General features: G+C 32.7%; 1 protein-coding gene across 1 annotated transcript in view; it reads left to right on the top strand.

The window, feature by feature from the left end:
• Positions 1-15,981, top strand: part of LOC148276075 (oxysterol-binding protein-related protein 6-like) — a gene marked incomplete at its 3' end in the record, with an annotated part of 65,565 nt that overhangs the window by 23,743 nt on the left and 25,841 nt on the right. Inside the window, exons 3-6 of the mRNA XM_088234788.1 lie at positions 8,647-8,824; positions 9,972-10,098; positions 12,454-12,674; positions 14,091-14,188. Of these exons, the coding sequence (XP_088090914.1) occupies positions 8,647-8,824; positions 9,972-10,098; positions 12,454-12,674; positions 14,091-14,188 (624 nt within the window). The remainder of the gene's footprint in view (positions 1-8,646; positions 8,825-9,971; positions 10,099-12,453; positions 12,675-14,090; positions 14,189-15,981) is intronic.

Raw genomic sequence — 15,981 nt, 5'->3', positions numbered from 1 at the left:
AACTGTAGATGTTAATTAAAAAACTGTAAATCTACAGCCTTTGCTAATTTTGTATTATTTAATGGTAGTTATAAATTTAACATATACCGGGAAGAAATATAAAACAAAAAAATTAATGTTGTGATCATCAAATTTTTAATCAGTTTAACAAAATAAACTTGAAAACGAACAATTAAATAAAAATGTAAAACAATATTTATGAGTATAAATACACTAAACAATATCAATATAGTTATATAGATTTAGGCATAAAAAATTTCAATAAAAGACAGTAAGTCGTGTATAATAAAAAAATATTTAAAAAAATCTATGAGTTCTTTCCTTGAATGATAGTTATTACAATGTTTAAAAAAATCCTTCTTGAAACTCGCAGTAAGAGGTCATAAAAGTGCTAGCCTTGCATTATAAATACTATAATGAGCGAGGCTAGTACCTTTTAATGTAATTATTTTCTCAGATTTAAATAATAATAACGGCAATGTTTATTTGCTACAAGAAATACGTTTACAATCTACTACGTTTTTCTGTTTTAACACATTCCTTGTTATATTATTTCAATGTGCAGCGGGGCCTAGATAAAATGAAAGCATCCACCCCTTTCCCGAAACTGTTCATAAAGACTTATGTCTTTAAACTTATAATTAGAAATCAAACACTGATTTGAGTCTACTGAACACTTTATTTTATTTTTTACAAATATAAACATACAAAAATAAAAACTTCGTGACAATTGTTTCGCCTTATTAGGGCATTTTCAAACGAATGTGAAGATTATTTGGATTGAATGTCCTTATATAGTTATATAATTCAAGGTACTTAAGTAGAAAATAAAAATAATCTTATGAACTATAGCATGTACATTAATCATAATTGAGGGAAAAACCAATGGTTAAGGGTGAGGCTAAGTGTTTAATGGATAATGGGGAATTTAGGTATTTATATTTGAATTTCGGGGAAAATATAACAAAGTAAGTATTTATTGACATACAAGTATGTATTGTGAGATAATTAATGAAGTTTTATAGTTTTGTAAATTTAGATAATTGTTGTCGAAAAAATATCAATAATATTATAATAGGTTGCTGTTCATTTTAATTTTAAAACATGATTGAAATATTATGAGGAAATTTATATGAACATAAATGTATTATTATACAATATTTCTATTTTAAAGAATTTCTTATCAAAATATATAAATGCAATTGTAACATGATTCATCTATTAATTACGCGTCATATAAGCGTGTACAAAAAGGAACAAAGTGAAGAATAACAGTCTATTTAAATATGTTTAATAGTGGTTAAGATATTAGGTTGGTTTGTTCATTTATTATTTTAAAATTAGGATTATTTAGATATGTATTAATTTCCAATTGTTCAAGTATGTCTTTCTTCAGGTTCACATATCACTTTTTTTAAACTAATTAAGCGAAAATTTAATATTTATTTACAATCAAACTGCGAAAATAACCAAACAAAGAAACTTTAAAAGCTTTCATTGTACCCCTCACTGGAGTATTGTCAATTTGTGATTAATCAAATACACGTGGTCAGCACAATCACCTTTTTCTAATTTCCCAGTATGACAGTGAAGGAATACAGTGTTACTTCCAAATTGAGACCGCGGCCGCACGCTCCAGATCCCGCCTCGGAAAGGAAGAAGAACGTAGTAATACAAACAAATCAAACGACACAAAACCCAAATACATATAGGAAACATTACAATAATTTGCCTTATACAACATGCACTCAAGCAATAGAAGAAAAACAATACGTATCTATACCAAATCACAGAGGAACGTCAAATTATCAAGACACTACTGGCAAAATCCTAACACAGATCCTAACATGATCCCTATCGAACTCAGGCGAAATTACTTCTCGTCATAATAATGAATCCCTCGCAAAAACCATTTTCCTAATACCAACAGTAGAAACAATCCTATGCAAAGACCCTAATCGTCCTAACAATCTCTCAGACCATAGAGCAGACGAAACGGGTCCTAGAGAATGGTCGGCGCGTGGTTCTCTCGGGTTAGTCTACTATTTAGATTTGTAATTTACCACTTCCCTTCTATGGGACAAGAACAGCACAGACGGACAAGAGTTCAGTTCAGACAACCGATGCTAGTACCCAAGTATGTATCCTTTTATCTTAAACTGATTTAGTACTCATGGTAGGCCTTTACCTAGTTCCTCCCATTCTTTCACCCATTCGCTCACAAAATGAAAAAATGCTTTAACACTAGTTGGATTAGTCAATAAGGGCCTCGATAGTCCAAAACTTTTAATCTGAACGCCTATATAATCCGAAAGAACCACATCTGCGAAGCCTCTGTGGCCCTTGCTGTTTGAATCAGGGCCTCAATTATGACGGGAAGATAAAGAGGTCATACCTTCACCTTGACGGTATAGTTGAAGATAAATTCTCTCTAGCGATTACGAAGATACTCTACCGACCCCCCACATTCAAGTTTTGGGTAGGTACATCGATATGAAACAAGGTGAAGCGTACGTCACAGTACACATATCTACGCTCTAAAATGACATAGCTTCAGTATGACGTCATAGTTGAAGATAAAAGTCTCCCGACCGACTATAAAGGTACACTACCGATACCCCCCCCATCAAGTTTTGATGTAAGTACATCGGTTTATACCGACGGGTCTAGAACCCCTCGATACGTTTATCTACGCATTAAAAGCAACGAAAATTTTGTTCCACCGAGCAATTTTTCCTTTAATTATGATTTATTAAAAATTTTAATCGTTTTGAGGTTGGCACTTTTTTTCTTAAAAGCCTATTAAAAATATGGGACAGAAATAAGTAAGTTTTGAAGTCGAATTTTATTCCGACATAACTGTCACTTTAATAAAACAAACGCCTAGATGTTAAAATAATGCCGCTAGGTTCTGTCCTATTAACAAATAAGAGTATCTAGGCGTTAGAAAATTACCACTCTAAAAAATAATTTATTTATAATATTTTTTCCATCTGTTTTACTATCTTTCCGAGTGTATGTATCGAGACGTTAAAGGAGCCGGTTTTGTAGGCGGTCGATAGATACATACAGACGATAGTTATGCGCACCGTCTAGATAATTTCCAAAAGTCATACAAAATTCATGTTCAAGCGAGCATTTTTTGCTTGAATTGGGATTTATTGGAGTTTATAATCGCTTTGAAGTGAGCACTTTTTACTACAGAAGCCTATTTAAAATAAAAATGAGAACTATTTTAAATGTAATGACGTAAGGAACGCGGACTAATTGTTTGCGGTCATTCCATTGGCTTGTTTCGATTATAAGATGTCGATATGACAAGTAGGTAGAACATACCGAGGCAGATACAGATAGTGCAGAAGTTAAGTATACCGTCTCGATATATACAGATGAAGATAGCGTTCATAATCGAGGTTCAGATGACATTCCCGGCCAAGACGCGGAAGATTTTGACCCTGAATACGACTAGCCTATTAAGCTCAGAGTAATAACCTAATAGAGTCGCTCATACGGAAAAAAAAACATTCTGTGATTATTAACCACGAACTTAGATACAGTTTGCTGCAATGCAGCGGGCTGTGAGAATTGCGAGCGTAAACCGAAACCGTCCATTACACGTTTTTTGTTAAACTAAAAACCAAATGGGCTTTTCAGCAAAGCTGTAGCTTAATCACAAATAAATGTGCCCGTGTATTTCAGTTTATAAATTTTGTGTTTTTTTTTTTTTTTTACTTGTTATTAGTATTAAGTTTTCTCAATTTTTACAATTGTTTAATTTTTATTTATTTTATTATTTTGTTTTGCATTTTTTGTTTCTTTTTTATAATATTTTGTAAACTTGCCAAACACAAGAGCCAGACTCTTTTTAGGCAAATTCAACCTAAATTGTTCCAATTTTTTTGCTGCATGTTTTGTGTTTTTTTACGTTAATAAAGGTTTTTATTGAAAAAAAAAAAAAAAAAAACTATCGACGTGCTAATTAGCGACGTGATAACAATTTGTCACCATGATTGTTTATCGTATTCGCGATCACAATACAACATCCGTGAACACCTGGTATTAAATGTCAAAATATTTACGTTTCGCGACGTACAATCCTGCTGCGCAATCACATTTGAATTTCACCGGTGTAAATATGGAAAATATTCCAAAACTGCTATTTTTATTTATTTATTTATTATTTTTCATACTATTTATTGCATTTAGCCGGCGGTTGGCAAGGCAAATACTTCTTTCTATTTTGCAAATGCAATATATTTTATTATTTTTTATAGTAAACGCCGATTTTTCGCCAGTGAATGTATTTATTTACGAGGAAAACAAAAAACAAACCGACACGAGCGTTGACTTATGGCTGCGATAACTTAAGCATGTTCATTATTGTTCATTGTGATCGCTCAAATGCTTAGCATGTTTTTAAGCACGTCGATAGTTATTTGTGATTGAGCTACAGGGACTATGAAATATTCTAGTGTAAAAACACCTTTTTTCAATTTCTATACGTCTTCAACCAGCCAATGACAGGTCATAAGCCCTGTAGATGCCTAGACTTCTATATTACCTTCTCTAAAATGTTCTTCATCTCTGTTGTAATATGTTAATTGTAAATAATGTAGTAAAATACATAGTAAAAACCCAGTAAAATACTTAGTAGCAACTAAGTATATAGTAAAAAATAATACATACGTACAACAAAAAACAAATTAAAAATAAAAAATGGTTTTCAGGCGTTGCTTAGTATGTGAAATAATTCAGTCAGATGAATCTCTTCACAACAATAAAGGTTTCAGCTCTTTAACTTCACTAAAATCAACAAATGGAAGAATTGAAGAAATATGGATGTTCAAACATGGTCAAAATGGTGAATGTCTCACAGTGTGTAAAGTGGCCACTTAAACCAGCCAATGACAGGTCATTAGCCCTGTAAATGCCTAGACTTCCATATTCCCTTATTTAAGGTATTCTCCATCCCTGTTGTAAATTGTTAATATTAAAATACGCAGTAAAAAGCAAAAACAATAAAAACATGATTATTATGTAATACTTAAAGCAAAAATAAATCGGCCCAATGTTATTTGGTTGTGCCGTGTAGATTTTTCACTCGTTTGAAATGGGCCATTTTTCTATGTCAAGTGGTTTATGTCTGTCTTGATTATTTTCAATTGATCCGCAGTTTGCGCCAAGAAATCTTTCGACTGCGGTCCTAATTATTCTGATACTAACAATAACCTCGCTTATTACTCATTACTCATTACCCGTTTCATATCATAGTCTAATAAAGAGTTAATATATCTGCACTATGTATTTATTAACGATTGATCAATATTATTTTAAAACAATTAATTGAACTAATGAAACTATCTATTTATTTATGATTTCTTCTCATAAATTATAAATATATTTTTTATAATGTTCAACTGTTTATCCACGATTTCTTGCGACAAATTATCGAACTTGACAATTTATTGATATTTTCCAACGATTTTACGATGAGTTCTTTCAACGAATTATCGTTATTAACAATTTATCGTCATTTTTCGATGATTTCTTTCAACAAATTATCGTTCTCAAAAACTTATCAATATTTTTTAACAATTTCTTTCAACAAATTATCGTTCTTAACCATTTATCGATATGTTTAACGATTTATCTATGATTTATTCCAACAAATTATCGTTCTCAAAAACTTATCAATATTTTTTAACGATTTCTTTCAACAAATTATCGTTCTTAACCATTTATCGATATGTTTAACGATTTATCTATGATTTATTCCAACAAATTATCGTTCTCAAAAACTTATCAATATTTTTTAACGATTTCTTTCAACAAATTATCGTTCTTAACCATTTATCGATATGTTTAACGATTTATCTATGATTTTTCCAACAAATTATCGTTCTCAAAAACTTATCAATATTTTTTAACGATTAATGTCGGATAATCAGATTTCTTTCAACAAATTATCGTTCGCAACAATTTGTCGATATTTTTAAACGAATTTTCGATGATTTCTTTAAAAAAATATCGTTTTTAACCATGTATCGATATTTGTAAAGGATCTATCGATGATTTATTTTTTAAAAAAACTATCGTTCTTAACCAATCATCGATATTTTTAACGATTTATCTATGATTTATTTCAACAAACTATCGTTCTTAACCATTTCGTCGCTTCAGATGTTTTTGTCCAACAGACAAAAAAACAAAATCCGTTAAAAAACCTCTTAAACAATTGAAGCCTTCCCTCCATTAGTGTCCATGTTACAATTTGGTGTTTTGAGATAATCAAATAAAACACAATCTTAGGCTTAATATACTTATTCAATTTACAGTTAAAATACAATTAAAAGAAGATGCAAATTATTATTATTCAGGACTGCTAAATATATTTTATTTTAACTGGAAATATGGATAATATGATGTAGGTGCATTCACAAGAAGCCTCATCCTCGGGAGATCACTGGTTAAACCTGAGGATATTAAAGAGCTCGCCCCCTACCTAAGAGCCCGACACTTTAAGGATCTGGGGTTGGAGGGGGAGATTTAGAAAAATGTAAACCCTCGCACTTCCACACAGTAGCCAGGCTCTTTATAGACCTGGGGTTGGAGGGGAAGATTTAGCAAAATGTAAACTCTCGCCTTCCACACAGTAGCCAGGATCTTCATAGACCTGCACTTAGAGGGCGAGAACTATTCACGGGGACCCGTCACAATAGATCTTCACAGGTCGCAGTGACGTCAGGAGCTTGAACAGTACTGACTCCCACCTCTAAGAATAAGATGAAGATGCATTCACAATAAATAAAGGCTTTTTTAGAACTTCTGTACACTTAACTCAATTTCGTTAAAAATGGTCTGCTGGACAAAAACGACGGTTTATCGATATTTTTAAACGATCTTTCGAGGATTCCTTTAAACAAATAATCGTTCTCAACAATTTATCGATATTTTTCAACGATCTTTCGAGGATTCCTTTAAACAAATTGTCGTTCTCAACAATTTATCGATATTTTTTAACGATTTATCTATGATGTTTTGAGTACGAGTACCTAAATAGTTTAACCATTTATCGATATTTTTTAACGAATTATCGATTATTTATTTCAACAAATTATCGATCGTTATAATCTATCGACCATCATATTGTTCTATTATACATTATATTGTTCTAAAATGATGCAGATCCTCAATATTCCGTGAACTGGCAGTATTCAATTAATTATAAAAATATGTAATACTACTTGTACATATATATTTTTGTACTTTGGCGGGCTTATTGCCAAATAGCAATTTCTTCCAACTAACCAATAAAGTAAAATGTGTTATTTATATTATTTTAGTTCAAAATGTATTTGAGAAAAAATAAAGCTAAATAAATGCAAAAATGGAATAGGCAGTAATAATGAAATAATTTATTTTATTTTATTAATTTATTGCAAAAAAATAGTATACATACTTAACAACAGGGAATCTATATAAAACTAATTAATGTAAAATGAAAACGGAGTGTTCTCTGTTTATGATAGTCTCCATCTAACATGGTTCAGCCTGTTCTAAGATGGAGATTTTTTATCTTTAGAGCATAAGTAGTCCTTTACTAATAAAACAAAACATAAAAAAGAAAAACTAAAACTTCTTAATTATAAATGCCTAGCTAATCAAATGTAAGAAAATAAAAATCGTTATTACACAAATATAAAGTATATACAGGGTGTTCTTTAAACCCTGTCACATCCGAAACCACGATAATCAGTATGAGCAAGAAGACTTATTGGCACATAAAAATATTTTTTTAGAATGAATAAAATTTAAAAAAATAAAACATTAAAAAAAGCAAATGGTTGCTTACTTCTGAAGGGGCGAAACGAGGAGGGGGAAGGGGGGAGTCTGACACTGCGCCGCGCTCTTCTCACTTCTCCCCTGCAGAAATAAGCAATCATTTGTTTTTTTTAATATTTTATTTAAAAACAATTTTTTTGTTCTAAATATTTTTTTAAATATGCTTATATGTCCTCTTGCCCATACTGATCATCGTAGTTTCCGACGTGACGGGGTTTAAAGAACACTCTGAATATGTGCCAAGAATACATGTTACTTAAACATAAATAATATAGTATAATATATAATAAAACAAATATAAAGCAATGAAATACACAAAAATATGAATAATATGTGTACCAATTATATAAAGTACTACGTGTTTTGATTTACATATATTTTTCAAAAAAATCTTTCGCTACAATATTTATATGTGCAGTTATTTTTATTTTAAAATTTGTTTCATATTTTGAGTCTTTTATATTTGGCAATAAATCATTAACAATTTTTGGAGCACTTACATTATATTGCTTTTTACATTTTACCAAAGGCGGTTGATACAAACGGGACAATACAGTTAATTTGTGTTGCTGAACGAGTGTTTATATTTTGTTGGGTTCTTTTGACCTCACTTAATTTATCGTAAAATTACAATATCGATACTTGTCTCCGATGGGAAAAGGGAATAAAGTAAAGGAAAGAGGATAGATTTAGAAAGAGAAAAGAGATGTTTCTTCAGACGTGATTTAAACAGAACTCACTATCCCCCACCTCTCCACTTCCCGCACAGCTTCTTCGTGTTTCTGACTTGCGTCGTTTCCGCAGGCGACTCGAGCAGCAAGAAGTCCCGCGGGGTGCGCATCGGGGGCGCCAAGGCCGGCTCAGACTCGGACAACTCGGGGGACACCAACAGCCTGTCCGCCGAGAGCGGGGAGCTGCGCCCCGCGCGCCGCGCGCCCGCGCCCGCGCCAGTGCAGCAACACAGGAAGCACCGGAACAACAGGTGGGCTTGCGCGAGACGCTGAATGTTTCATTGATATTAGAAGCATATTATATCATCTGCATCGGCTGTATCTATTTATTTATCCATTTACGGACATTGTCCATTTATACAATGTGAAATTATCGTGGATTTTTTTATTAGCTAATAAATTAATCTAAAAAATCACAAGCCGATCGGTACTATTCTTATTAAAATCTGTTAAGAAATAAGGGAGATATAAAGGATTAAATTCTAGTAATTTGAATGGTGCCAAAAACAAACAATTCGTGACGTCGTTAAGTATGACGTCTTCGGATGTTTTGTGACGTCATCGGATTTTTTTTCATCAATGTCTATGGATTTTATAGAGTATTGTAGATAGCTTCCTTTTTCTATGTGTCGTTTGTTTACATTTTTATAATTTTTTTTATTTTTTAAAATTATTTTTTTACAATATACATAAGAGGTAAAACCGATTATTAAAAAAATAAAACACAATTACATAGCAATGAAATACATATTAATAGTAAAAATAGTAAACGAAAAAATCCCACAAAGGCATATTCGTGGGTATACAAAAAATGTAAATGAATTTTTGCACCTATAATAAATAATGGACAGTTATAATATTTTTGTGTAACATAAGAAAGATAAGATTATATGGTATTTTTTTTTTATAGTAATTAAAAAAGGAAATAAAAAAATATTTAAAAAAATACAAAAATATTCCTTAAAGGGCAACAAAATATATCATAGAAAAAAAGAGTTCATATCTTTAGTTTGAATCCAGGATAGTGCGTGTTTTTTTTTTAAAAGAAGGAACATTTTGAAAGTTAATGAAATCAATGAATTTTGAAAGTTAATGAAATCAATGAAATATTATCAGTAAAAAAAGAATTAAAAATTTTTGGGCCTATGAAATATGTATGTCTCTGTGGCCTCCTGTCACTTTTCAAACGCTACGAGTTGTGATTTATAATTTTCATGATAAATTAATAATTCAATTTATCATTATCATAATAAATTAATATTCAGAAGAGTTTGTAAAAGTAAAAGTTAAAATTAAAAGTTTAAATTAAAATTCAATAAATACTTCACTGTTATCAATAACGATGCCTGTGTTCCCGCCATAAGACTGTAAATATATAAATTGAAGACTCTCTTTCAGGCGCCGAGGGTCCGAATGGGAGGTTCTGGAGGGATTGAAGGATGGCCAGAGGTTCGAGAGGAAACCGGAGTTGTTCAACGGGTTCCTTCACAAGAAGAGGAAATGGCCTCTCAAAGGATGGCACAAGGTATTTATTATGTACAGTTAGACCCCGCTTGTGAAGAGGATCTCAACCGCATATTGCTCTTCTGTCCGATCAATGATGGATTCCCTTCCTTCGTGAAATATCCAATCACTCCCACCTTCTTTCTAACATGCAAACCCTTCTTCACCCTCCTAAACTTCCTGTCCTCAAATTATTATTGGAAGGTATCAAAATCAATCAAATTTGTCTGTGGTGTCCTCCTTACCCAACCTTTATAAGTTTATATTTTTAAAATATTTTATACGACACTGGCAAAACACGTTTAAGGTGACACGCCGTTAAAATTATTTTTTAAAAAAAGACCCCTCTTATCACTGCTGTGTTTAGCATTATTTCAGTATAATGTAGTATTGGGATTCCCCAAAATCCTATGCGGTATTGGTATATTTATTTATTTATCAATATACATGGCACGTAGTGCCTTTTACTTTACAAAAAATACATATTTTCTAAGAAAAGTGGCATGGTTGATCGGATTACAAAGGGGTAATTATTTCTATTTTGAAATAGAGCAATCTCTTAATCTGTCTTCATTGGAGAGACGTAGAACTGTGATGGACCTTAAATGCATTTTCAACATACTTAACTTTGCTAAATAGCTTTATGTTATTTTTGTTCCGTTTCTTGCATTATGTTTCTTCATGTAACTGCTGTAATTGGCTTAGGCCGTATATATAATAAATAAATAAATAAATATTGTGTACAAATAAACACTTATAATATACAGTAGATAAACTAGAAAAAAAATCATAAAAAGTTTATATGTACATACTCATATTATAACACAATGGTTTCATTCATAGAACACGCTAACATATTGTGTTGTATACCAAATTCGCTTATGATTTTGTTTCTTTCATACTCGCTGCAGTCTTGCGACGCATGTTTGTTGCATCAAAGTTTAAATTTCTAGAATTCTTCTTTCATAAGAGCCTTCAGCTGCTCCGTTGTGGCTCTCTCAACCTTGGGAATGGTGTCAAAACGTTTTCTTTTTAGCCCGGTCTTTATTTTTGGGAAGAGCCCGAAGTCGCATGGTGCTAAATCCGGTGAGTCGGATGTGAATAGACAGGAACCTTTTTTCGGCCAAACACTCATCAAAAGCGAGGTGTGGCTTGGCACATTGTCATCAAAGCCATTGACCCATTTTTCTTATCTCTTTCTCCGTGCATCGTATCTTGTAATATTCGGAGTTTACAGTTGTTCCCCTTGAAACAAACTCTGTTCGCACTATGCCCTCACTATGAACTTATTCGACTTCGACTGACGCGCGTTCTTAGGGCAAGGAGAGCCACTCGTTTTCCATTGGAAACTCTGAATATTCATCCCAGGGTCATAGCCATACACCTAATTTTCATCACCAGTTATAATTTTGGTTATGAAGTCCAGATCTGTGTCAAATTCCGTGCAATCTGGCACAGGATTTTCCTTCTGTTTGCTATTCAAAAGTCTGGGAACAAATTTCCCACTCACTCAGTGGCGGTTTTTGAATTAAATGTCAAGTGAGGCTACAATATATTTTATACTACAATTCTGCTAGACTATTATAATCATCAATATTGATTACCTATGGTACATTACTATTTTTTTTAAAGGTAGCATAAGCGTGGGTACAATTATGATTTTCTTCAAACGTTTGAGGCTCGTTTACTTTGCGCCTAAATGATATAATTTTTTTCCAAATTCAACCTTAAACACATGAAAATAAATATGTTTTTTGCTTGCAGCACGTATTTTCTGAAAGAGAGACTAAATTAAATATATTGAAGACGTCGTGTGTATTTCCTTTGCTTTGCAATAAACTGTATTTTGGACAAGGGAATAGGGTTGTTTTTACGTTAATATATTTTTATATTAAAGCTTTTTATTCAATGCGCCGCATAATGAACGTGTGGGTATGATTTTTTAAGTGAGGCGGAGTCTCACTTTCCTCATCTGAAAAATCGCCACTGCTCACTCATCTCATTCGCAAATCATAAGTCAAAATTATTTGCAGGGACCCGTATGAGATGTTCAGTTCTTTGGCAAGCTCTCAAATAGTCAAATGCTTGTCTAAACAAGGAGGCCGAAATAGGTCTCGACCGTTGATCGTTGATCATCTTTAACTGACCCATTTCTGTTTTAAAATTTCTCTACCACTTGTAAACAGTCTTCAGATTCACCACATTTTAACATTTCATGAGCTTCATAGGCACTTTTTTGCAACATAAAAAAAAAAAAACATGCTTCCGTGCGTTTAATTTAGATCTTAATCACTCCCCAGGGTGTGAAGTCAAGCCTGTCTACAAACATACGGACATACCAGAAACATTGTTGATTGTTTTGTCTTTTTGTATCTAGCGATATTTTGTCGTCGACGCCGGCATCTTGGTTTACTCTCGCGGGCCGACCGACATCTCCCGCGGGCGCCTCCACGGGTCCGTGGACATCGGCCTGTCTGTCATATCCGCCAAAGCCAACCGACGACGGATAGACATCGATGCCGAAGAGTTCATCTACCATCTGCGAGCCAAAACCCAGGAGTGTTTTCAGGCCTGGGTCACCATGCTCAAAGCACACAGGTAATCAAGCAATGATCACTTCTTAATAAGTAGTAAAATATTCAGTCGAATTTGGTTATTATGAGGAAGATGGAACTGAATCTGGGTTATATCAAAGAGAGAATTTTAAAAAATCCAATCGCCATTGCATATTGTCACTAAGTTCACAAATAAATTTACATGTAATTCATACCTAATAATAGAAATATGATAATTAAATTGAGTAGGTACGTCCCCTCTTCTGGTGAGTACCAAATTAATACTTTTTTTTCACATTTATTGACAGTTTTTACACCATGTTTTGAGTGAATCAAGAGTTAACTGTAATGACAAGCAATCCCCAATACTTGCAACGGTCCTAAAGGTTTTGAGATCATCAGCATACATAAGAAAGTTGGTTTGGAACAATTTTTCGAGGTCGTTTATAAAACGTAATCACATGTAAGACATATCAACGCAAACAATGTATCCTATGAATGGTTAACAGATCTGTTTATTCCAATGTTTACATTTGCTGTCTCTTGTTTCCGAATTGCCGAGGGGCAAAATAATATCAACCATCAATTATGTCAATTTTGTAAATGGGGTCTAGAATTTCAACGGTCCATGACTTGTTGAACTCCTATTTTAAAAAAAAAAATATTATGTATTCATTTAAATATTTTATTTTTATTTTTTATTTATTAAGGAAAAACAACAGTTGTTATATAAGAATACAAAATATAAAAAAATAGTACATACATCCAGTTAAAAATTTTCACAAATATAATGAGAGAACATGTTACACAGTAAAGAGAAAAATAATATATTATATAAGACATGCGAAAAAAAAAAACTCGTAAGAAGGTTAAGGGATGAGGAAATTTTGATATCATAATAAAAGAAACATAATTAAAGGAACATAAACTTATTACACACTGACAAATGTTTCATTTTACAGTGTTTCAAAGAGTTTTTTTTTGAAGTCACAAAATTTTGTATTAAAAACATCTAAATGGGGACAAAGTAAATTAAATTTGGAGCAGCTACATAAATAAACAAATATCATTCAAACACTTAACTTCATTGTCAAATCAAAACATAATGTAAGTGGGGGCTAGATTACTTACCATCCATGCGCTCTGTAGCTGCAAGACGTGCCGTAATCTAGCTCCTATCTGTTATAATTGAAACATATCATAATTGGAAAGGAGGAATTAGATTTTCAATCGTCCATGCGCTCTGTAGCTGCGAGACGTGCAGGGATATTTATTTATTGTACAGCGCCCTTGCGGTGATTTTCTCAAAAATGGCGCTATTTAAATTATCCAACTATAATAATATAATACGCTAAATAAAAAATGGATGGTAGGCGCAATTATGATTATTTCACTGTGATTACTTAAACCAGTCATAAACCCCGAATTGATTGATTTATAACATCAAATTGTTTTTCAGATTATACAGACAACATTTCCTTACGTTTGGTACAAGAGAGGCTCCCACAGCGTGTAACCACGAGGAGGACGGACGCAGACAAAGTTTGTTCTACAATGGTTGAGTATATTGTAGAATTTATTTTTATTTTTAAGCACTGTTATTTTTACGTTGTAGGGACTGTTAAAATAAGACAATGTGATGAATAAAGCACCCGTAGTGCAATGGTTAGAATATTTTGTAGTGCGCACGAGGTCTTGGTTGATATCCTGCCCGTGTTAATAAATAATTAATTAATTTTTTATTTTTTTTACTGTGGCTATTTACAATAAATAAAATACCTATAAAGCTAAAAGAAAAATTATGCCAGACTATTGTTAGACCGGTGATTATGTATGGCTCCGAATGCTGGACTATGTGCAGATCCTACTCCAGGTAACTTAAAACAGAAGAAATGTGAATGTTTAGGCGGTCAGGAGAATCATTAAAAGATAAAATTAAGGTTCACGCATTCGCGGTAGCCTGGGTATCATTGACATAAACAGTAAGCTGCAAGTGTTTAGTTAATAACAACATTCATCGATATTATTCTTGGCCGATTACCTTTCTTTCCCTTGACCCATCCTTATGGTACCTACCTGACATCAAGATGGAAGAAATTCAAAATTAGAAGATTTGTATTTGGAACAAAACACACAACATTTTTGACATAACATCACATTGCATAAAAGTTCTTGAATTGTCGCGCGTCGTTCTCTAGTTATCATAAATAGTTACATATACTGCATTTCATCATCTAGTGCCCGAAATTAAATAACATTCAAATCATATCAAAGGTAGGTGTCCATTCCATGTTCCTATCCTTTATTCAAACACTCCCAACCTCTTACAAAACTGAATGAAATTCGTTTTTCCTTTACAGTCCGCGTTTTCGTTAACAGCAAGAGAGCATTATTTTACGGATGGTAAGACGCACCCCAAAATTTATCTATCAATTTTTTTGTAAAAAATACCCAGACCATAAAATGCACCTTAATTTTTGGTTTCAGAGTAAAAAAGTGCATCTTATGATCTGAAAAATACCGTACTTTGAAACGTCACCCCAATTTATGGTTGAATTTTCAGAGTAAAAACGTGCATCTTACGGTCCGAAAAATACGGTACTTTGAAACGTCAAAGGTTCTTGCGAATAGTGTTATGTGTTGTAGTAGATTTCCGCTTTGCGGATAGCCATTTTTTCTTACGTTCAGAGTGCTTTTACAGCTACGAGGTTCTACTATTAAATTTCAGCACAACTCATCGACGACAACTTGTGACGTCACAGGCGGAGTAATTTCAAAATTATTAAACTCAAATAAATCATAGCCATTATTTTACATTAACAAATCAATAAAAATTGTAAAATCCACTGAACTTCCTTGCTGTATAATTTTACTCAGAATAAATTTAATGTATACATGTCTAAACTATTCAAATGTGATGGTTTAGTCTGATTTAAACATTGTTAAACACAAAACTTCATTACTGTGTAATTTTAAGTCAGAGTTTTGCATAGAGTATTGTATTTTTAATGTTGCATGTCTGAACTGTTACAGTTAACTGCAAGTCCGTAATGTGTGTATAATTAGCATTTATTGTCACAGATTGCATGTTTACCAGTTCAGTGTTTCATGTCTACTAACAATTAATAACAGACAATTACTTTTCCCGGCCATTTTCGCCACGCTCATTAAACTAGAGCAGAGACAAAGATGCGCTTTGAATGTATTCTAGAACTATAACAGGGGTCCGCAAAGTTTTTGGTCAAAAGGCAGAATGGAATCTAGAAAGGGCCACAGCCCTATTCTAATTACAGTAAAACCCCCTTTTTACGTTTTTCAAGTGAGCAAGTAAAACTGAGGAAATGAAAAAT

This window comes from Micrasema longulum, unplaced genomic scaffold, assembly GCF_059751315.1.
Source record: "Micrasema longulum isolate JH-2025_06_02 unplaced genomic scaffold, ASM5975131v1 h1tg001289l, whole genome shotgun sequence".
NCBI lineage: Eukaryota > Metazoa > Arthropoda > Insecta > Trichoptera > Brachycentridae > Micrasema > Micrasema longulum.
This window is presented reverse-complemented; position numbering and strand designations above follow the sequence as displayed.